This window comes from Halichoeres trimaculatus, unplaced genomic scaffold (assembly GCF_033239565.1).
Source record: "Halichoeres trimaculatus isolate MK-OKI-2021-1 unplaced genomic scaffold, fHalTri1.1 fHalTri1_scaffold_16, whole genome shotgun sequence".
NCBI classification, from domain to species: Eukaryota; Metazoa; Chordata; class Actinopteri; order Labriformes; family Labridae; genus Halichoeres; species Halichoeres trimaculatus.
In genome coordinates this window covers 27111047-27135186 of record NW_027437194.1, presented here as the reverse complement: position 1 = coordinate 27135186, position 24140 = coordinate 27111047, and the positions used below count along the sequence as shown (strand labels likewise).

Here is a 24140-nt window from a genome sequence, read left to right as displayed (position 1 = left end):
GATTATGTTCAACATAAGACGTGCTTTAAAGGAGAAAAATGTGTTTACACATAGGCTTGATGTGATGCAGCATTTGAAAAGATGTAATCCATTATGGCACTAAGTTTTCAGCTGCAGCTAAGCCCAACAAAACAGAGACACTATCATCTATCAAAAAAATCACTGTTTTTTGGAAAAAAAATAAAGCACAGAAACAAGTGGTGTCATATTGTGGTTGAGATTTATTAATCAGGCTGCTTCAGCCAACAGTCCCAAACTAAACACAGAGAAGATGTGTCACAGAAACCAGAGCCATGTCATGCACCTATTTTGGCAACTTTTAACTGAATCAACAGAATTTGCAGAACAAAGTATAAATAAGGCTAAAAATAATGGAAACAACAATCTGTACTATTTGTTGGTGATTATTTTCTCTATGAACAGTAACATGCACAGTCCTGAGGTATACCTGTTGGTAAAGCCTCATTGGGCTAAATTAAAAAAAAAACACTTTGGATTAAGACTCAATATTTACTCAGCAGCATCAAGATGAGCAACCTATTTTGACACTGAACTATACATGAGCTGACATTAATGTATAACAAGACAACAGTCATGGAATAGATTAGTAGCGTTAGGACTTGAGCGACTATGAGGACACTTACTTGACAGAGTTTTATGTGTCTGGATTGTTGCATAAAGATTTTATGAACAGTAATGCCAACAAAATTAGTTGAGTAGGTATAAAAATAAGAAAAAAAAGGTGAATTTACATCTGAATGGAACAGAAATCCTTGCAAAAATGCTTCAAAAACCTCAAACGTCTGATTTCACAGGCATTTCCAGATAAATGTTCAGGATGGTTCAGAAAAAATCCTGCTGCAATCCAGGGATTGCATTTGAAACTTCAAAACATCATGCTGATAAATGACTTCAGTTCAAAGAACCTATGCTTAACAAAAAAAGATGCAAAGACACGGTTTGAATGTTTGAATCTGCCAGAAACATTCATACCTGTGTTTCAAAGTGCATCACAGCCTGGGACTGCAGCATATGGAACTCACCCTGTAGCATGCAACAAAACTATCTTTGGTCATTTTACAAGGCAATTAACTTGAATGAATTAGTGAGTTATCAATGAGTCTGAAAATTCAAAACAGTATAAAAACTTTAAACTTAGTCCTGAAAGATTCCTTGTGGTCTTTCCAAGAGACCTTTTGTTATGGTCTCCTGGTATGATGGAGTTGAATATGGGTTAAATTTTAAAGTTATGTTCTAAGTGAGATGCTTTCTTTAGTATTTTTGATATTACACATCTTGCTCACACACTTCAACATTCACACATAATGGCAAAAATTAAATCCAAACACACACACTTTTGACCAAATGAGTCAACCTATCAAACTGCATTTACTCATAAAATTCCCTGAAGATCTTTAATTGTACAAACAAACATCTAAATTGGCCCCAGTTATCTCCTTCATCTTGAAATTTTGTTAGTGAGACTTATGGTGGGTGCTAGCTCCACCTACTGGCCAGGCTATCTACCATCCATCATTACCAAGAAAATTGTTTTACTCAGTTGTAGCCGCTTGATGTGTAAAGGCGCTATCCTCAGAACAAACTGCATTGCATATCAAAATGAGCCACATAGGTTTTCACCTTGTCTGAGTTTCCTCCAGTGTGAGGTAAATTCAAATTCTAGTCAGTGGTCTATGTCATCGTCACTACAAGCACCTCACGTGCTTCCAACAGCAACACTACAGGATCAGCACAAGCTCAGCCATCTTAACCTACAGCTTACAGCCTCTAAGGATCTACCTAAGTGTGATGGGACCCCCTCACTTCAGAGAACACAGACTCCACTTTAATTCTTTCAAATAAATACAGAAACATCTCAAGGTTTCACAGGATACAAGTGTCACGCTGCTCCCCCAGTAGCTGCAAACACGCGGGCTGGGTCAGTCAGGGCGCCATGTAGGTCAACGAGGGGCTCTGACACACAAAGCCAATCAGAAGCCTGTCAGGAAACATGGGATTAGCAGTGGTCAAGGGTTTGTGTCTGGTCCACAGTCAGAGTTCGTGCTTTCACGTGAACTTGCTGAACTTGGTTCAGTTCTGTGTAACTTTTCATCCTCTGTGCAAAACTCCTGCTGCTGTGAACATTGCTGTTCCCTGTGCTCCGATTCTTCCTCCTCCTCCTCCACGTCCTTCACAAGCAGCTGATCTTTCTCCAAGACAAACTCCAGGGTGGGGCCCCTGGCTGCTCCATCCTCCAGCTCCCCCTCCTCTGCCAGGCGGAGTTTGATGTTCATGCCCCTGGGCTTCTCTGTTTTATCTTGACAATGAAAATAACAAATGGTGTTCAAAATGAGATCACTGTTATCAAACACCTCAACCTCAAAAAATTAAAATTATTGAATTATTTTCTATTCTTTTACAAACACAAAGTGTAAGACAGGTATCAGATAAAAATGATGTTACATAAAAATGAAAGATACCCCAAAGCACTAGAATTCTTTATCTTTTCAATATGAGAATATTAGCCTTATCTTAAAACCCTCATCCTGTTGCTCACCTTGCCCCAGCTGCCTCTCTTTGGGTAGCAGCAGCACGTCCACGTTCTGATGGTCCTCGAGAGCGGCTGTGAGCACAGCACCCTCACGACTGAACACAAACACCAACGGCAGGGTGATGTCATCAGTGGAGTCGCTGTCTCCGACCATCTGGAAAAGTGGAGTTTCCTCGCTGTTACTTCCTTCACGGTGGTCTGAGAGGAGAGACGGGGAAATGGTTGAAACAAACTGATGTATTTGGCTAAGTTACTGTTTGTTGAATGAGCTTTGAGTAAACTGCACGTCTGTCATATTGACTTTTTGGCTTCGGTGATGACCATGTCTGAAGGACAGTGGATCCACATTGCTACAATACTAAACCAGTTGACAGGTTTTGGCAGTAGATGTTCCAAAATCTTACTCTAACAAACCCTAATATGGGTTAAATGAACATCATGATGTGTTCCAGACGACTTGAAACCAGTGATTGAGATCTGTAAGCAACACTCTGAGGAGGAGGGTTGGATTCTGAGCCTGAAGCCCCTTTCACACTACTCAACTGCTCCCCTTCACACTGCAAAAACTAAAATCTTATCAAGTGTTTTTGTCTTTTTTTCAAGAGAAAATCCCTTTTTAGACTCAATATGAGCCAAATTCACTTGACCAATCCAGAAAAATGTCTTGTTTCAAGTTATTTAAGGACATATGAGGTCTGAATTGCTCGTAACCAGTAAAAAAAAATCTGCCAATGGAACAAGAGAAAAGTTACTTGTATTAAGACATTATTCTAGTCTCAAGGAAATTTTCAAGCAATTTTTTCTTGTTCCATTGGCAGATTTTTTTTACTGGTTACAAGCGATTCAAACCTCAATTTTGTACTCTGATAACTTGAAACAAGACATTTTTTCTGGATTGATAAGTTGAAAGTGGCTCATATTGAGTATAATAAGACAATTTTTACTTAAAAAAAGACAAAAACACTTGATAAGATTTCAGTTTTTTGCAGTGCACATAAACCAAACAGAGTATTTTGAGCTTTTCAAACTAATATAATCTCCCTTTGCAAGGTGCATGCAAGGATCTAAAAGTTTCTGGACCAGGATTTGGTAAAATGATCTTGTGTCAGGAGTTAAAAGGAGCTCCATGTGTTGCCATCCTCACCTATAAAGATGACTCCTATGGCTCCTGCCTCCTGCAGCTGACGAGCCTTAGCAGCAAACATACAGTCACCACGCAGCGCCAGAGCAATATTGCCTTTCAGCTCCGCTGCATTATCAATCGGCCCACATGCAGAGTACGGGGAGGCTTTCCGTATGCTGCCCTTCACCTGCAGCACAAGAAATGGATGATACATTACAGGACAAACAGAAACAATCTGACACTTTTAAATTTTAAATCCTCTGATTATCCTTAAGAGTCTGTTCCTGTGAGAGGAGAAGCTGTTGGGAGAGTATGTGTTAATGATGTAGGTGTTGCTCACCCCGTGTTCCTGCTTTGTAAGGTCCATACCAAACTTGGCAGGTCCCGCTGTGAGGACTGTCCTCCCCAGGAAAGGAGGAGAAATGAGCTGAACAGCGTGAGGCACCACCACCTCTTCCTCTGGGTTGTGGCTCAGCTCTGCTACAAGTTTTACCTGGTACACTCCTTTATGATCCTGGAGAGATTCAGGTGTAGAGAAACAGTCACAGGTCATGTTTCATTTTTTTATTGTCACTTTAAAGAAGGAAAATCCTGTGCTATCACCAGATCATGTTCTAACATAGTTCATCAAGGAGTATGAGAAGATTGTGACATCAAATTATATGTTTTACATTTTTAAGCTGTACCTTGTCACCACGGAAATGTTTATTCTACTCCAGTGAAATAGTTCAGAATCCGTGTGACAGATTCATTTTTCCACTTTTGGAAGAAGCTGAGTAACAGCTGATAAGATTTTTAACAAAACCTGTCAGCTGTTTAAACCAGTGGAGAATTCTCTAACCGTGCTGCTCAGCGCCCTGTCATTTAAATTAAAAAGCTTTAATTAGTTTAACAGCAAGTTTTATAATTGGACTGTGTTGACAGCTGCACTGAAGTGCGCCTTCAGCGCAAAAATTAATTCAGCAGTCAGGAACTGAAATGTGTTCTGTGTATCTTACAGGCAAAGAAGTGAGACTGAAACTCTGAAAATGTTCCCATTCTCACGCCTCTTTGAGCTGAAAGGTTTCCAATCTCTGTATCGGTTCTGCCATTTTCACTGCTGACATGTAACTGACATGTAACAGACATGTAATCCTCTCCCATGTGCAGGCTTCTGCCAGGGGCCTTTGCTTTGTTTTTGATTCTCTTCTCATACTTGTAGGTGATGTAGTCAATGACAAAACACAATTACGTCAAAGGGAGTTAACTGTTACTTTGCATATCATGCTTACAAATAGAAAACTGTGTAAATGTCTAAAAAATATGGATTTTAAAGATGCTGTGAGGAGGATCTGTTTTAATTGGACTGCAGCAACCTTCTGGTCCTGAGTCTCATGAACATGTCATAAAGATGTGACTTTCAACAAGGCATGTGTTTATTTTGGAACAATTTTCCTTTATTGAAGACAACAACCAATGTGATGAGGTGAGGTATTTATCAGTACAGTTACAAAGAGCTACAGTTTGAAACGTGACAACAAGCAAACAGAAGTTTGTATGTAGTTAAATAGCTGGCTATGTTTAGCTCAGCTTGGCAGCCTGGTGTGGTGAGATGTGTCTGTAATGTGTAACGTTAGTGAATCCTGGTTAGCGATGTCCGTCCAGTCATCTACCAAGCAGAGCTAACGTAACCTCATACGATATAACGTATAAAACCTATAACAATACAACATATAACAAATGAACATTAGCACAAATAGATTGGCGCCTATGTTAGCCTTCAGCTTGTGCTCTATCTCTCCTGTTTATCTTTCTTCTGCTCTTCTGTCCTTTTTCTGTCTGACAGTTAGGCTCCAGTTAGGGCTGCACGATTATCACAATCGCAATCGCAATGTCAGCACATGCAATTACGTAATCACAAAAGAGGTTATCGCAATCGCAATGTCAGCACATGCAATTACGTAATCACAAAAGAGGTTATCGCAATCGCAATGTCAGCACATGCAATTACGTAATCACAAAAGAGGTTATCGCAATCGCAATGTCAGCACATGCAATTCAGATTTTTCTCCATGATAACCAAGCAAGTCTGTAGACTCATCATGACACAACATTTCTTATTAAATTGCAAGCACAATCGCAATCGCAATATTGTCCACCTAATTGCAAATCGCACCTTTTCCCCAAATCGTGCAGCACTAGCTCTAGTGTCCACCATCACTACAAAATCAATCTCAGAAATATAATATCTCTTGTCTCACTACTAGACTTCATCAGCCGGTGTGGTGTTGTCATAGAGACTTTGATGTGCCATAAATCAGTCTACTCCTGCTGGTCATTTGACCACCTGCCTGCAACCTGGTGACAACATCAAACCCATTTTTTACCCCATTTTTTACATGGACTAATAAAGTACACTGTATTGCATTGTACTGTACTGTACTGTATTGTATTGTATTATATTGTATCTGGTTTCACAAATTTCTCAGCAAACCTCAGACTCTGCTTTTAAGAAAAATGAGCTTATTACCTCAGCTCCAAAGTTAACCTTTCAGTAAATTTCTTTTTAGCTCTTTCAGTCTTACAGCCATGTTTTTAAACAGACAATCTCCTTGTCCCAACTCTGTGAAGTTTACAAAAATAAAGACAAAACAGTGCAGGACAGAGCAGGATATAAGTGATAGCTAGTGAAGTACCTTATTACTCTTCCTGTCTCCTACCATGATCTCGTTTAATGGAGTGAGAGAAATGCCCATGCTCTTCAAGAACTCCACAGGCTCCATGCCGTTATCATGAAGAGGTAATTCAATTTCCCTGTTAAAACACAAAAAGACTGTAAGTAATCATCAACAGCTGTAACAGGTGATTTTGCTTTAAATCAAAAGTCCCTTTACAGCAGGACCCACCTGACGGGTAAAGGGTGGACAGCTCGTCCCACCCCAGTGAGGTACTTGTAGCCATCCCGAATGGTTTTGGCAAATGAAGGGTTGTTGGGGAACAAGGTCTCCAAGCTAGGACAGGAGTGGGTAAACAGATCCTCTTCTTTAGAGACAGGAACAGCCTCCTAAAGCCAAGAGAGAATAATTACAGGTGCTGTATGATTCACCACACAGTAAACTATTAAAAATGGCATCATTTTGAGCATACCTCTGTCTGAGCCAAAGTGAGACCTCTCACTGTGTCATTGCCTGGACACGGTGGCTTGATGGTGGACAAAGACACAGGGAGAAGGTGAGCCTCTGTGGTGAAGATGTAGTCGTCTATGTCGATTGGCAGTTCGCTCTTCTCAGAAAACAGGAGGTACAGGTATTTAAACATCTCAGCCAGAAAGAAGGAATCCATCCTATACACACACACACACACACACACACACACACACACACACACACACACACAGAAAAGAGCACATTTATATGAAGAAAGTCTGGCTCCATTATTTGACATTCATTTCATTAACAAGGGGACTGTGAAGTTTCTAATGTGTATGACAGTGTGCAGCATACCTGTCTTCATGTGTCCCAGTGCGCACGTCCTGAACAGCAGCAAATCCACAAGGCACCCTGGCAAAGGCATTGAGCTTTTCCACGATGGACTGTCCCACTCTGAGGTAGTACGGGTCGCCAGTGGCCTGCAGCAAACAGAACGTGATCAGAACCAACCGTCTTATCCCACGGCCACACCAGACGCAAATTGGCAAAGACGCGCATCGAGATTACATACAAAGTCAATGCAAAGATGCATTTGGATGCAGATTCGCCCCAGCCAGCGCGTTGGACTGGTTTGGTGCAGCACGTATGGAGCATCAAGCTTGTTTGGGGCGTCAAACGCCTGTGCGGAAGTGTTGAAAATGTTGAACTTTCGACGCAAATTTGCATGAGGCTGTGCCGCTGCAGCCAATCAGCTATGACATTCCCCCCGACACCACTGATTTGATGACGTGCGATGCTCCCACCACCTGCTCCGACTCTAACCCCAATGAAAGATGGAGGAAAAGTTGATTTGTGCAGTGTGTCAATATCCTGAGTTATACAATACGACGTGTAGAGGCTGGGAAAAAAAAAAAAGGAGCAGGCTTGGGTGAAAGTTGCTGAAGAGACAGGTTTTGAAGGTAAGTTCTGTAAATATTCATTTCCAGCTGGATTTGCCTGCTCGGGTCATCACTGAGTGCCACTGTGTTTTCCTCAGTGGAGTTTTGTCGTATAAGTTGTAAGAGCCTGATAGAGAAGAGGGAGGAGTGGGGCAGTGGCAGAGCCAGGGAAAAGACGGAAGTTCTCTGCTGTCCTCTCTTCCCTCAACCCCTTCATTATCCCCAGGAGACCTTTCGGGAACATGGGTCGGGGGGGTCGAGGATGAGGTTGCAGGGAACAGCCAGGCAGGGCCAGTAGAGGTGAATTACAAGGGAGAGGCAGCAGGCCCCTCAGGGATTGAGTGTAGAGGTTTGTTGAGAGATGAATATGCACACACATAAAGTATTGCCAGCGCGTCATCGTCAGCGCGTCGCCCCCCAAGCTTGTTAAAATAGTCCAGCGTCCAGTCTTGGGTGTTCGGGCAGTGCATCACAGGTGTGAAGTGTGTTCAAATTTGCCCATTCGCATCTGGTGTGGCCGCAGCATTACTAGGGAAGAACTATTTGTAACAAAATATATATATATACATACATATTAATTTATTTTTTTTACCTTATAGAGGTAGTAGGTGCTTTCTGCAAACTCCGGTCTCAGTAAATGTTGGCCCCAGTGAACTCTGAACTCTGTGGTAAAAGCCTACAGAGAAAGATGAGGAGTGAGTTAGAGACGCCTCCTGATAACATTTTTTCAACGTTATTGATCACAATATCAAAGAATGTGAAAAAGCTGGAAAAAATTCAAATTATCATATCTTGACATGTTATACTGAAAGACTTCTTCTATGTCTATACAAATCAAACCAGAATATAACACTGTGTATAAGAAGTGATAACTTCTTTAAAGGCTGATAACTTGTTGGACATACTTACATACAGTTTTGAATCGAGTCGGGTACCGAATTAGGTACTTTTATAGGTACGATTTGTCTGTAGAATTGAGTACTGATTCATGTAAAATCAAACGGTACCATGTTTAGGTACTAAAACGCATCTTTGTGACTGTGAGGGAGTGGAAGAGTAATAGATTTTCCATGCTGGACATAAACTCAGCATTGCAAATTTATGTACTGAGAAAAAAATGTGTTGAATTTAAAACTTTGATAATTTATTATTAAACAAAATAATAGTTATTACCACATTAACACACAAAAGCACCAAAAATTGGTACTTTTGAATATCGATACCAATTGCCAGGTACTGGGCATCAACACTGTTTCAAATGTAAAAGGTTCCCATCCCTCGCTTTGACTGAGCTCTAGAGTTGGGTTACATGACCATAATATATTCAACAAAAAAGACCTTCTTTGACAATTTACACCCAAGTTTGAATGCGTTTGTTGTGTTTGTATAATGATTTGACCGTGGAACCGATTGAAAATGGTTTGATACATAACTCTGTGTCCAGTGATAAAATATCTTAGTAATATTCTTCAATATGAAATGTTATAAATGAATTGCCAACATACATGCTTTTTATAGTACATCCCTAATTCCAAAAAAGTCTGTATGCTATATATGATAATAATAATATAATATAATAAAAACAGATTTTGATTATTTGCAAACTTAACCTTTAAAAGGAAAATAATGTAAAGCAACGATCAATATAATATTATAGTGATATATTCTCATTTCAAACTTAGTGCCAGCAACACATTCCAAAGAAACTGGCACAGGAATACTGAAGCATGTTATGACACTAATTTACAATAAACACACAAGTATACTGGTCAGTTTGCATCAGGGTGGTGACATGACTGGGTTTTTGAAAGAGAGGGTGTATCCCTTAAAATGAGAGGAGGTTCCCCACTGTATGAGAGATTATGACCAAATGCTTTAAAAATTTTAGAGTAATTCCTTGTTTCTTTGCAAGAACTTGTAAAGATTTTAGTGATTTAATCATCTCCAGAATATGACGTCATAAAAGATTCAAAAATCTAGACAAATCTCAAGGAAGACAAGGATAAAACCAGGGCTTAGTGGTCGTGATCCTCAGATGACACTGCATTAAAAACTCTGACTTTGTTCTGTTTGTCACAAATGTAAGTTAGAACTGTACCACTAGAAAGTGTTTGGGACTGTTTGAGACAGCCTGAGACAGCCACCAATTACAGGTTTGGAGCAACACACGCTTCCATCAAGACGATGCCTTAAAATGATGATAAAATTTTCATTTAGTAGTAGTATAAACATTTCCATTACCTCAGGAAGAAACTTGTGCTGTTTGGTGACTTGGTAAAGCATTTCATGAGTCTCGATAGCTGGCTTCAGATCTCCTCTCAAAACCTGTGAGAGACACATAAAGACGTATACCAGGGTTCTTTAAAAGACTTATTTATGATGGTAAATGTGATAAATCATGTACAATCTAATAAATGAGTCCCTGACCTGTAAGCCAGGGAAGAACGCCAGGAGAGAGTCCATCCAGCTGCGCACGCTCACAGTGGGATTGTGCATGTGCACATTAAGCAGCAGGGGAGGCTGGCTGATGTACTTCATAATGGCACTGTAGTGCTGCGGTAGACAAACACCATGAAAAATGTATTAGCTAACACTGAAAACTGAATTAACAGCAACACAGTTTGAAAAACACAGGGAGTTTCATGATGCAGCAAAAAGGAGAAATACAGCAGCTGATGGAGAGGACTTACAGTGTTAAACCTCTCAAGAAAAACCTTGTCTCCCAGAAGAATGTAGGCCTTCATGAGATATTCATAGTATGAGTCGATACCAGCACCAACTCCACTGTCTGTGTGTAAACAAGTGAAAAGAAAGTCAAATAAAGTCAGAGTCATGTACTGAGCTGTTCAAATGTACAGGTGTGTTTGAATCCCCTCACCTCTCCTGACCCATTCTTCATTATGAATGTTAATGACAGTCCCAACCAGGTCACTCCCCCTCTGCCTCCTGTCCCACAGGACATCCAGAGCCTTCCTCGCATTTTCCTGTCAAACATGTATTCTTCCATTACAGCAAGGCCAGCCCGTGTCATAGGCGGTATAGGCAAATGCTAGGGGCGCCGGCAATCATGGGGGCGCTGCGCCCTCATGATTTGCCAGCAGATGATAAGAAGAAAAGAAGAAAAAATACCTACAACAAATTAAGGTTTTCATTTTTTATAAAAGAATTTCCAGACTTACACTCAGTAATATTACAAAAGAATCCAGCAAAACATGACAATAACCTAAAAAAGGCCGTATTTTCCTGCACCCGGCTTGACCCTGAAGGGCACATGATCACAACATCAACACTGCTCCTCACCTGCTCATTTATGGACGAGATGGACAGACAGTTTATGCTGCTTAAATAACACTGACCAACAATACGCTAAATAACGGGTATCATGTCAAAAAAGCCAAAGCCTTCAGGAGCCCTGGGGTGAAAGAGAAGAAGAGAGGAGGAGGAGAAATGCCAAAAAGACAGAGGTATGTACGTAGTATTATTTAGAAGACTTACTCGCAGTTATGCTAGCTTGTTATCGGTTGGTAGTCACGTTTGACCATGTTAGTCCTAACTTCTAATAAAGTCAACGTCAGTGATTTTCACTACTTTTTAATCAGGTTAACAAACATTTTTATATGTGTTTATAAAATAACCAGGTATAGAATCACAGTTTTTCTTTTGTGAGGCAGGTATCGTTAGAGTCCTGCTTCTTATTAACATCGTTGTACACTTAGTAAGCTAACATTCGGCTGATTTCAAATAAAAATGTTTTAATAAATAGTTTGACGCACACCTGCCCTGCTGCTCTGATGAAGAGAAAACAAACCTAGGAACCTCTGGAATTAAGCTTTTCACACATTTGCTTTATTATCAATAAATACTCACTACCACTAATTTGACTGATATATGTGATCAACTTGATTTCTTATTTATTGTATTTTGTTATAGGTTCCTGTGAAACACATATTTTCAAATCTTCACTTTGTAATTATAGATCTTTGTATCTCAGTTCCAAATATTTTACTATGTTTTATTTCGTATCTATTTAAATTTGATTAAAGTGTTTATTTGCAGGTTTTTCTTTTACAAAAATTAAGTCACTAAAACATAGAGCTGTATGATAGTTTTATTTAAGTATGTAAAAATTGTTATTGGTGCTGGAATACAAGGGGCACCAGATGAAATCTTGCCTAGGGCACCAAATTGGTTCATCTGCTTTGTACTACCTCATATAAATAAGTAAGATGTAGGTCAAGCTGTACGATATTGGGGAAAAAAAAGATACTGCAATATTTTAGTTCGCTGCGATATTTTCTTAAGTTTCCTACTTCACTCTGTTCAGCTGATTTCTCCCTGAAATGATAACAGACTCTCACCTTGTTGCCCCTCTCTCTCTCTCTATGTCTCTGCAAACGCTGTTTATGTTAGCAAAGAGTTTTAATCATGTTGGTATCTGAAAGTTATTGATATTGATCAATAATATCTCCTGCAAGTGATCCTTCTCACATCAGTTCAGACTTTTTAACAACGCGCTCTTGTACAGAGATTCCATCTTTTAAGTTTTTTTCTGCTACCAAATAATATTACAGGGATATTTACTAAATATGGGCAGATGCACAGTGGCTCACAAATTTGTCCTCCTCCCATGTTTTGCTTTTTTTAGTAGGCTTGAATATTTTACCAGAGATATGAACGAATGGAACGTAATGTTTAGAGACACCTCTAGAAGCAACATAACATATTGCATGTATCACACACCCTCATGATATGAATATTACGCAAGCACATATTGTGATGACGATACTGAAACGATATATTGTGTAGCCCTAATGAAGGTAATACCTCAAACACAGACTCTCCTGACAATCTGCTGAGGGCAGCAAACTCCAGGATCATTGTTCCAGCACACGCTGTGCAGGTGTCCGACTCAGTGCCTGTCCGTGAGAGAGGGTTCAGGACTCCATATCGCAGATTCACCTGGAAAACATTGATTAACATTAATCGGCTCTCGGTTAAAGTAATGTAAGTTGTGTCCTTAAATACTGAGCAGCATTGTTTTTTCTACAGATGCTCTGTAGTGGACAGCTTTGTGGAAAGAATTTGCGCTCTATCTACAAAATCTCTTCACTAAGTCCTGTGCTATTCAACAGCAGAACAATGAGAACCTTGGGGTAGGGAAGGCCACTTGTGGTGTTAAAGGCAGGCAGTAACCGATGGCCCAGCTCTTTGGCCATGTGTAGGAGCTCATCCTGATACCACTGCATCCTCTCACCACGCTGACGCAGCAAGTCAGCCATCACATGGGCTCCCAGAAGCCCTCTGCATGAAACAGGGAAGACAGACTTTCATTCAAAGACACATGGATGGGTTGAGATGAACAACAATATCAAAGTATGTGTAAAATTAAAAATAACATTTATGTGAAACAGTTTTTACCCTAGTACTCTGATGTTGGTCTCGAACACAGACACCACCACATCATTGTCCAGGCGAACATCCCTCACAGCTTTCCTCACCGCGTCCTCAAATTCATCCAGTTTGTTTAACACCTACAATCACACACAAACACATTTATTATGGAGCAAACATGGAGTCAAAGAGGGGAAACGCCTGGAGACAAAAACAAAACAGATTGCCTTTGAAAAGGAAAGAGAAGAAAAGTAGATACTCACTACCAGGGTGTCGAGAGTGTCAATCAGTGTGAGAGAAAACCTGCAGCAAAGAAACACAAACTGTTACAACAGGAGAGTCCTGCAGAGCTCAGCAGAGAGCTGATACAATTTCATATGAGAGACTGTTACAAGCCTAATCTGTTACATTCACACTTAAATTGCATTCTGAAATGGGTTCTTTGGATTCAAAATTTAATGTTCATTCTAAATTTCATCCACTTTATTATTAACCAATGTGTTCCTGTAAAACTGGGGCATCTATTACATGACAAATTTTCAATCTGCTGGGAATAACAGTGTTATAAAAAGAAATGAGTCCTTGTCATAATTGAAAAAGCAAAACCCTAAATCACATCAGAAAAATATTTTAGATTTTCACGACTTAAAGACATTTAAACTAGTATATAAAAAAACAACTCATATGGTAAAACAAGAGATTCGTTTCAGATCAAGTTACAGGGTCTTTTTTGTTGGTTATTTTAAAGAGTGATTGCAGTGATAAGGAAATTTAAAAACTTAACATAATTTGAGATAAGGTACCAAATTTAAAAAGGAAGGAAAAACACACTTAAGATGTCATCTCTATTTGTATTCTCAGTCCAGAGTAAATAGCAAAAGCAGATAAAAAGATAGTGTGTAGTCTTACATAGTTGGAGAGAAATAAAGCACATGTGCATACAGATTGATATTGTGTGTTTTCATTTTGATAACCACTATATGATAAAGCAAAGCTCTTGATGACAAAGCCCTCTAGACTCTACAAATAAGGACACACGTGGTTTGATTTACTCTGACACCGATGTAAGAGTTACAAATAAATGCCCATCATGTGTGTTGGTGATGAACTTACTTCCCCAAAGAGTCATCTATGTCCCCTCTGTTGGGCTCCTGGCCCCGAACTCTGCCCCTGCAGCTCAGAGGCATCAGCTCGTCTGCTGGGTAGGCAAATTTCTGCAACACAAACAAAACATACTGGTTTAAGGCTTCATTCAGAAAGGAGTTATTCAGAAAAGACAGCTGGAGGTGAAAAATTCTTTACAAGAGGAAAAAGAAACTCGCAGCCTAAAGCTAAAAACTTCACTCAAGTGCTGGCTCCCTGTTGGCTGTAGCTTACTTGCCATTTAGCAGTTATTCTGCAGGTCATGAACTACAAATTTGAACTAATTATGGGTCGAAATCAAAGTTTGATTTAACTGTGGTGTCTGGTAAATAATTGTAAAATTAATATTTACTTATTTTATCTATTTTTATAAAATAGATGCCTGAACTGAAAAATGATTCTTGGGGCCAATATTAACTAGTACAAGAAATGTCCCTCTATAAAGGACAAAAAACGTAATTGACTAAAGTCAATCTGCAACTGTACTTTTCACAATAAAAAAAAAAAAAAGCCTTAAGCCTCGACTTTTTCATTTATCACTGACAAGATAAATGAATAAAAAGCCCACATGAGTCTAACTAGTGATTTGGAGCTGGTACTGTTGCACCTAGATGACACTGAATCTGCAGCAGTATCCTGCATGTTTGCTACCTGCACAAACTCTAGTTTTGAGTGATATGGGTGTTTTTCACTGCATCAAAGTTACAGCTTACCATGTAACTGCCATAGGCGTGATCAAACATTTCAACAATCTGGTCCCTGTCGAAAAAAGGAAAATCATATATCAATCACATGGAAAATGACACCATAGGACCAAAATTACTGGGACTTCCATGTTCATTTATTCCCAAACACATGTTTGTCTTTACCTGATTACAAGCTTTTCCTCTGGTGTCATGGTCTGGCTCTCCTGACATTTCACCAAGCCCAGGAGGCTGATGATCAGCAGTGTCAACATCATCTTTTTGTCTGAAGACTGGATGATTCTCCTGCACGGTTTATTTTCTATTCTCCCCATGTAGTCTTACCTTAGGTTGATCTTTACTATGGACAAACAATTCCCTACCCTGTGTCCACCTCCCACACAAAGTCAAACAGTCCAGCAGGCACAGCTGTCCCCCTTCAGAGCCCCGATCATCCTCATTTTGGTAGACGGTGGGTTGACAACAGAGGTTAACAACCCCTCAGCTCTATTTTCCATACTGCAACTGTGGTCCACCCAGAATTGTTACGACCACCACATGCCCACAAAGGACCTCAGCTGACCGTATCCATGTAAACAATAGAGGCAGCTAGCTACAGCAAAGTATCGATAAATAACCAGCTGCCGTTGGCCTGTTAAGAAAAAAACAAGACTTAAATAAGACAAGGAAATTATATCATTATAAATGATATAATGATATAATTAATGATATACTTACAAATTTGAATGTAAGAGAGGCAGAATGGCTAACATTTGTTAGCCATCACAGTTTTGGGAGGCTCCCTGTTGCTAGCCAGCTAACAAGTTGCTAGTTGGCCGTTAGGTTACAACAAACCTAACAGCGAGAGAACTGAAGTCCAGTACAGTCAGAAAACACTTTGTTCTATAAAGAAAGATTAATCTTAAGCTTAACCCAACTGCCATACAGTTAAACAGATTATGACACGTCCCCATGTATCACTGTAGGTATAATGTTGTAGTACTCTGACGTCGAGTACCGAGCTGTCAAAGAATGGGCAAGCGTCCTACGTGAAACGATGCCTTTCAGCCCTGAGTGATGCACCACAGGCAAGTTTACCCACCAAGTAGGCAGATTGTGCGCCCTCTCTTTGTGACTGTTGGACATTTTAAGAAACCAAGTGTATAAAAATATGTATTTCGATTTTTCTTAAATGCTTTAATGATAAGGTAAGATAACTGACGTCGGATTGTTGTATGGACATAGGCAAAACGTCGCCTTGTAGACTTATTGTAGGGACAAACTTTACTTTATAGTTACACGCACACGTAGCATTGAGGGTGGAGTCAAAGAGGATGTATATGTACCTGTTTTTATAGTCTGTTTTGTTTACATCATACATTAATGCATAGCTATCACCTATTTAGCTTTTATCACGACTGTTGAACACATTCTCCTTATTTTAATTCTTTTTTTTTTTTTTAAATCATTTTAGTTTATTTTATCTAATACCAATTCATTTAGTTTTTACTGATTGTATTCTTGTATTTTCAGAGTTTTATGGTATTCATTAGATCTTAAACTGATTTTGTTTTTTTACTTTAAAGTATTATAGAGGATACATATATTGCTGCTACCCATAGTTTTTTTTTCTTCTGTAAGTCTACTTTGGCTGCATATCTTAAAGTACGAACGGTACTTTAAAAATAAAGGTGTGTTTCAGTTTAAATCATGTAGTATCCGTGTTTCAAACATTCATGTTTTCCCTCCCCGAAAATTATTGTGTAATATTTCATAATGGTGACAATAATTAATAACTATTTTGTATTTCTAACAACAACAAAAAAACACTAAAAATTGTCCACATTTATTGACTAAAGATAGCTAACGCATGCAGTGTCTAATGATGTTTATTTCATGTTTTCTGTCTGGTTCGTCAGCCTACAGTACACAAGGGCCACCTTGTAATTTCTACTATCACCACAAGATGTCAGTTATATACCTCTTCTTACTGCATCTTCAATGTGTTAATTGTTTTTACTGAGTGTATGATGCCTTCTCATGTAAAATGAGTAGTTGTGGTATGCTTTGTGGCAAAAATATATATATATTTGTCAACTGAAAAAACAACAACATTTAAAAAAAAAAAAGTAAAATAAACTGTTGCTAGTGTAGGTTGCTGAATGGAGATATAAGTGTACATCCACTTCTGCCTTAGGGTGATAAGAACTACTATGTCATTTGACTTTCAATAGTTAAAACTTTTTATGGGTCACTTGTTTTGAATGGTTATATGATAGTTAAAAATCATTAACGTACGCGTAAAAAAGAAAAAAGGAAAAAAAAGTTTTATGGGTTAAGTTAATTCTGCTTGTAAGAAACGAGGCTTTCTGTGGAATGGGTGGAATGAGATCAAGATGCCTGATGTTATTAAAAATGGAAATAAGACGAAGAGTTTAGGCCGATCCTTTTTCTTTTCTTCTGTTTTTCTGCTTATTACTTCTGTTTTCTTTGCTCGTTTTATTGCCCAACCTCAAGGAAACAATGAACCGACAGCTATCACAGCTTTTTAACAGAGATTAAAAAATTAAAGTAAAAATAAAACTAAGAAAAATGGATAAAATGTTGAGGAAAATGAGCAGAGCAACGAAGCAGTGAGTCTCCAACACTGGGCCAGCTGTTAGTGTTTACAAATGAGGAGGAGCGCATGAAAACTGTTTCTGTGATGTAACTTCCTCTGTGTAATAATGGGCGTTGCCTTCTCAACTTTTCTGAAAGGTGTGGCGATCTAGCCTCACTTCGAAATTCCTGATTTGACAGCAATCCTGCTCTATCACACAGGTAAGACATGTGTTTTCAGACATTAGATTAACTTATTTTACGCTGCATATGCTTTAACCTCTGCCAGGGAGGTCGTTTGTCCTTTGCGCATTGCTGAGCAGAAAAATCTTGCTATAGAGATTGGGCTTCATTTTGGCATCTCTATCCTTGAATTCTACTCATGTACACGTAGACTCGATTCTATAGTCTCATCCTTTTCTCGGAAGACACTGAAAGATTAATCCTGTAAATCTTTGAAGTTGCGCAAAGTGGATGACCAGAGCGAGTGGGATGTAGCTGATTGAAAAATTACAGATGCCCTCAAAAAATGTTGAAGTATTAATCCATTGCTGTTATGAACATGTGTTATCATATATCATTTTGTTTTCTCCCTATAGTTTGAGACTTTCCTCTGAACCATGTCGAAGTATGCTTGGGTGAGTGTCTGGATTTTATTAAAGGGTTAAAATTCAGGTTGCAAAGGAGATCATTTGAATAAAGTGTTGTGTGTTATAGGATGACCTGGATCTGCTCTTAGACTCCCCCTCCTCACTGACTGTCAAAGTAAGTTGGACAATGTCTCACCTTCATGATAACAGAATTTGATGGATTAAACAAAGACAGGATACTTGGATATACTTCATGTGTTCAAATATTCTGTATCAATGTGTTACCATGTAGCTGATTGTTGTTGTGCATGGTTTTGTGATCTTGTTTTCCACCAGTCTAATGTCAGAGGGACTGTGAAAGACAAGGTGAATTTCAAAGTGGAAGAGGATGTGGAGGCATTACGAAAGGCCATAGAAGGCATCGGTGAGTTGATGATTTGCATTCACTGGTTCTTGGATGTAAGTCAGAGCAATTTTCTGTGCACTGTTACTCAAATAAACAAATAAGCACTCCTTGTTTTTGTCTTTTACTTCCAGGTACGACAGAAAAGACCATTATTGAGGTGTTGACTGGAAGGAGTAACGCTCAGCGGCAGATTATTGCGAAGGCCTATCAGAAAGCTACAGGGAGGGTAATAAAAAAAAACTGACTAACCTCTTAATGGAAACTCTCAGTATTGTGACAGATGAAGGTAAAATCTGTGTTTTATCAATGTTGCTGAATCAGACATTAGAAGCTGATCTGGAGGGTGACACTCATGGAGACTTTGAGGACTTGCTGGTTGCTTTGATAACAGCGCCTGAAGTCTACGACTGTCGTGAAGTCATCGGAGCCATCAAGGTGAGACTGTGTGGAGTTGTAGTTTTATTCTTATTTTTTTGCATGCATTAAAGCAAACAGCTGAAGTGTGCCTTGGATTTCTGTCTCTTATTACCAGGGTGCAGGGACCACAGAGAGCACACTGACTGAGATCTTTGCCTCAAGATCCAGCAGCCAGATCAGGACCATGGCCGAAACATACCTTGCTGGTTAGTCTTGCCAACACAAAATGTGACATATCACAGATTGTGGAACAGCAGGAAACTTTCCATGATGAAATGTGCATATGTAGTTGTGAAACTCTTTGCACTTTCCTCTTTTATTTTCAGAAACTGGAAAATCGATGATTCATGATCTGCAATCTGAGGTGTCTGGAGATTACGGCAAGGCGCTCCTCATCTTGGCTGAGGTAAGATGCATCCATCTAAAACAGTGATGTGCTACCTTTGGGCATTAAAACATTCAATAGGACAAAATCAAATCAGTTTACAACAAAATAAGGCTGCTTGTAAGAGGCATATTTTAAAAAGATTTATTTTATTAGGCTGGAGTTTGAATTGCTCAAAGATGCTATTGGGATCAGATTTTTCATTTAGGCAAGAATCTTAAGAATGCTGTCATTACTTATTGAGAATAGGAAACCTTTAAATTCTGTATCATGATAAGTGCCTAAAACCATTTTTTATCCACTCAGGGCAAAAGAGATGAGAGCACCAGTGTGGATTCTGCCAAAGCTAAAGCAGATGCTCAGGTATGTTCATCATAGTTGTTTTTGCAGTGTACCAACATCAAGCTTGTGAGGTTTCTAAGAATAACTGGGTCATGTATAAAACAGATCTTTAGGTGTTGATTTGTAGACTTTCATTATTGAGACATTTTTAACCTGACCTCACTTGTTTATCAGGCTGAAGCACCAGTGGCTAACTTATCTTTCCTCCCTCTCGTGCCTGAACATGCTTCACCTATGCTAAACATGTAAACACTGTGCCTTATGTTGAGGCTACTGGATGAAAAATAATAAAACCATGAGTGTATTTAATGTAAAAGATGTTTGTTTCTCTCGCTCATTGTTTTTCTGCCCAGGCCCTGTACGAAGCAGGAGAAAAGAAGTGGGGAACAGATGAGGCAAAGTTTATTGACATTTTATGCCACAGGAGTATTCCTCAGCTTCGACAGAGTGAGTGTACCTCCACTTTCCTTCTGTATAATAACATGATCATGATTGTGTGTCAACAGAAGAGCTCGATCCTCTGTGAGGTTGTGTTTACTCAGACACAACAGGGCTCTGAGCTCAAGCTAACATCAGGGTGCTAATGCAAAGCAGGAAAAGTGTTGTTCATTATCTAAGTTAGGCTGAGCAGCAGGCAGACTCGAGCTTATCAGTTTAAAACCCATAAACAGCCAAAGGTTTGACAGGTATAAGAGAACAGTCCTTTACTGTTGAACTTTAAAAGTCTCTTTGGGGACTATCTGTTTGGTGTGAATAGCATTGACTTCTTTGGTGTTCCCATGAGCACCTTCACCCACTGTTGCGACTCTTGCCAAGGCGTGCATTATGCTGTGTTGCAGAAAACTCGAAGGTTGGGATTTTCAAGATGTAAAATCCAACCTAAAACTTCAGAGCGTTCCAGACTTATCATATGTGACGAAAAAAAAAAAAATATATATATATATATATATATATATATATATCGTGTGTCAATCACAAGATAATGTAGCGTCAACAAAAACAGAGAGAAACTTCAGCCTCATTTAAATGAAGCAGATCATGTTCTCTGAGTGAGAGCTCCTGTGACAAATTTCTTATGTGCAAGAACTTGCTGCTTTACAAATTAGTTACTTATCAGCTAATCGAATAAGCTTCGTTTATGAAATGTACTTATATACATAACTGGTTTTACTGTACGATTGAATAGAAAACTGGAAAATGTCAAGAGAGATAGTTTCTGACGTTTTCCCATTCACTTGTTACTTTTCTGTGGAGGCTGCCATTGTTGTGTGACGCAAGATAAACCAAACTTGGTGAAGTCGGGATAGATTTTTTTCTCCAAGTTTCCGAGTGGGAGCTCTCAACTTCAGTGGCCATTTCAGTTCACTTTTTTAAGTTGGAAAAAAACCCGACCTGAGTTGTCTGTAACGCAGTGTTGGTGTTAAGCAAATGAATGGAAAGGGAATCTTCTTTTTATCACTACTTTTCTTTCTCTAAGACAATTTTTTGTAGGATGCAAAGTGATGAGGTGATGGATTTGTTTGTAGTTACGTAGCACAATTGCTTGAAACTTGATGACAAGCAAACTTCCTGAACTCAGTTTGGTATAGAGAAGGTGAGCAGACTGTTTAGTGGTACTCACAGCCATAAGATTTAGCCATAATGTGTAACGTTAAGTGCAGGGGTAGGCAACCTTTAACACTCAAAGAGCCATTTGACCTGGTTTCCACAAAATAAGAAAACACGAGGAGCCACAAATCCTTTCAATAAGATAACACTGAATAAGAATAACAGAATAAGATAACACTGCACATCTCTTACCTCTGGCTATGTATAAAAAAACAATAGTGTACTGCTCGTGAAATCAGTGAAGTGCTACAAAGAAACTGAAATTTTATTTTGATATGCAATGACAATTATAAGCCCCAGGTTGCTGACCTATGTTAGTGAATCCTGGTTATGTCCTACCAGAGCTCATCTACCAACTCCAACCTCACCAAGCAGAGCTAACGTAACCTCACTCTTCATTTTATTGATAGACTCTCAAGTTTGAACAGACCACTGCAGAATAACTGCTGACTGTGGGTTGGAATGGATATTATCACAGTTTAACCCGTGTGTTAGTCTTTCGCCCATGTTCTATCCCCCTCCTTAGTTTTCTTCTGCTCTGACCTCCTTTTTTCTTTATTGCCAGTATAGCTCCAGTGTCGTCCATTATTACAAATTAAATCCAATAAAGCCTTGGATTTTCAACAGGCAAACACATAAGAGTGGGATCATTCCAAGATCACCTTTAGTCCACACAGAGCTTTGGTGTTGAGCAGGAAGAGTTTGGATTTACTGGTGGTAGGGATGGGAATTGAAAACTGGTTCCTGTTGAGAATCGATAAGGAAAGTTTCAATCCATCGATATCGTTAGCCTTTGTGCTTAACGATTCCCTTATCAATTCTTTACATTGTGCCGGAGCTGCCAGGCCGACTAGTCTGCTGCAGCTATCTTAGCATAGCAGTTAGATAATGTTTCCCAAGAAACTATAATTCAGGATTTTCAGCTTGAAGTTTTACTGCAGAACTGACTTCACAAAGAAATGCACATTACTCTCGCTCAGGAGATTCATATTCAGTACATTCCAAATGGTATAAATCACCTTATTTACCAAAATAACTAAATAGCACAAGCTTGATGCTAACGTATATGGGAAACTGCATTGATATGCTAGCAGTTAGCATACATCAGTATAAATTCAGCTTCAGAACAGAATTTCAACTTTCATCACAGAAACATATCACATCAACTCTTTGTAAAAAATACTGAGAATTCCAAACATCAAAAGCTAACAGGCTAATGGAAGGCTCATGGCTGACTTCATAACTACGGAAAGGTTCCAAACAACTTAATCCATTGCTATAACCACTTTGAGACACTAGATGGCCCACTTGAATTATTAATATATTACAACACAGTACATCAACGTTACATTGTGTGCAATTTATACCTGTTGGTCCCTGTTACTCAGGGACCAATCACATTTTATTCACTTACAGTATAAACTCAATTAAATGTTGACACAGAAAACTTGTAAAGCTACTTTTTTATCAAGACAATTCACGACAGGAATTGATAAGCGAATTGATATAGAATCAGATCGATAAGCAGAATCAATAAGGGCATCTGTATTGACATAATCTTATCAATTCCCATCCCTAACTGGTGGCGCTCTAATGTTTAATAAAATCTTGAATGCTTGTTGCAGCTCTGGTTGAGTACAAGAGCCTGAGTAAGAAGACTCTTCAGGAAAGCATTGAGAGTGAGATGTCTGGAAACCTGGAGAAGATACTTGTGGCTATTTGTAAGAAAAACTTTTTCTGCAATGTGTAAATTGAAGATGCATTTGTTCAGCCATTTTCAAATCCTCATGACAGTGATCACTGATAAAAATCTGTTCTCTGGATTGTATTTTTTTCTAGTGAAGTGTGCAAAGAGTGTTCCTGCTTACCTCGCTGAGAGGCTTTTCAAAAGCATGAAGGTGAGGTGTTTTAATGTGTCTAATGCAGCCAGTGGCTACTGTGTGGCTCAAACCAAATCCACACATTGTTTGATTGAAGCCTGTCTTCTAAAGCCAGAGCAGAGCTGTGTTAGCAGTGGAGTGGAAAGGAATGTTGAGCCTCTGATGTATTGCTGTTGCTTTGTTAAATGTGCAACTGTGGTTTGAATGTTTGACGATATAAAACAACGTGACTACAGAGGCAGTCAGTTTTCACGCTCAGAGCTGGAGTGGTTTTTTATGGCTGTAGTTGCTGTTACAGAGTAAAGTCCTTTAAAAGATTAATAAAACCTGCCAAAAATGTCTCCAACGTGACCTTTTCCCCCAGGGTGCAGGAACCACAGAGTCCACTCTGACCAGGATAATAGTCAGCCGCTCAGAGATGGATCTGCTGGACATCAGAGCCGAGTACAAGAAGCTGTTTGGGGTTTCCCTCTATACCCAGTTAGAGGTCTGTACAAATGCACAAAGACATGTGATCCTTACATTCATATACACAAACCCAAGCATCTTACAGCTGTAAATATTCTGTGTTTCATACGTCCTGTTCCCTCTCCCTCTTCATGCAGTCTGAGGTGTCTGGCAGTTACGGTGAAGCCCTGAAGCATTTAGTTGGCCAAGACGACTAACCCCACCCATTTCCTGTGATGATAAACGTGGTGTGAAGTGAACCAATCAGAAACCTCCATCTAAAAATGTGGATGACCGGCAGCTGACCTTTACAACAGCGTGAAGTATTCGCTATAACTGCTAGAACTAATCAGCTCAAGATACTTCTTTAAGTGGAATCCCAGCAATGTCCCACCAAAAATGTATATGTAAAACATTTCTTACTGAAACAGTTTTTATTTTCTTGTGTAATGGATCAAATTCACAAATAAAAAAAATAATGACCATGGTTTCAGATCAATGTTCCCTGAT

The 24140-nt window shown here is 39.2% G+C and overlaps 2 protein-coding genes across 2 annotated transcripts; one reads left to right on the top strand and one right to left on the bottom strand.

Moving 5' to 3' along the window:
- Window positions 1-208: 208 nt before the first annotated feature.
- LOC141805646 (ER degradation-enhancing alpha-mannosidase-like protein 3) lies at window positions 209-15967 on the bottom strand. The gene is made up of 21 exons (XM_074690789.1): window positions 15696-15967; window positions 15144-15609; window positions 14988-15033; window positions 14245-14345; window positions 13395-13434; window positions 13159-13271; window positions 12888-13041; window positions 12565-12699; window positions 10619-10724; window positions 10431-10528; window positions 10168-10293; window positions 9982-10065; window positions 8333-8416; window positions 7157-7281; window positions 6801-6996; window positions 6560-6717; window positions 6350-6467; window positions 4015-4188; window positions 3696-3861; window positions 2558-2749; window positions 209-2317 (listed from the first exon to the last, which is right to left on the bottom strand). Exons 2-21 carry the CDS (start codon window positions 15290-15292, stop codon window positions 2028-2030), a joined length of 2655 nt encoding a protein of 884 aa, XP_074546890.1. The 5' UTR covers window positions 15293-15609; window positions 15696-15967; the 3' UTR covers window positions 209-2027.
- A 1694-nt stretch (window positions 15968-17661) lies between these two features.
- Window positions 17662-24087, top strand: anxa3b (annexin A3b). Its single transcript, XM_074690791.1, has 14 exons — window positions 17662-17777; window positions 18155-18193; window positions 18273-18320; window positions 18482-18569; window positions 18683-18777; window positions 18873-18986; window positions 19084-19174; window positions 19295-19374; window positions 19660-19716; window positions 20049-20142; window positions 22929-23024; window positions 23143-23201; window positions 23548-23670; window positions 23789-24087. Exons 2-14 carry the CDS (start codon window positions 18176-18178, stop codon window positions 23846-23848), a joined length of 1023 nt encoding a protein of 340 aa, XP_074546892.1. The 5' UTR covers window positions 17662-17777; window positions 18155-18175; the 3' UTR covers window positions 23849-24087.
- The last annotated feature ends 53 nt before the right edge of the window (window positions 24088-24140 follow it).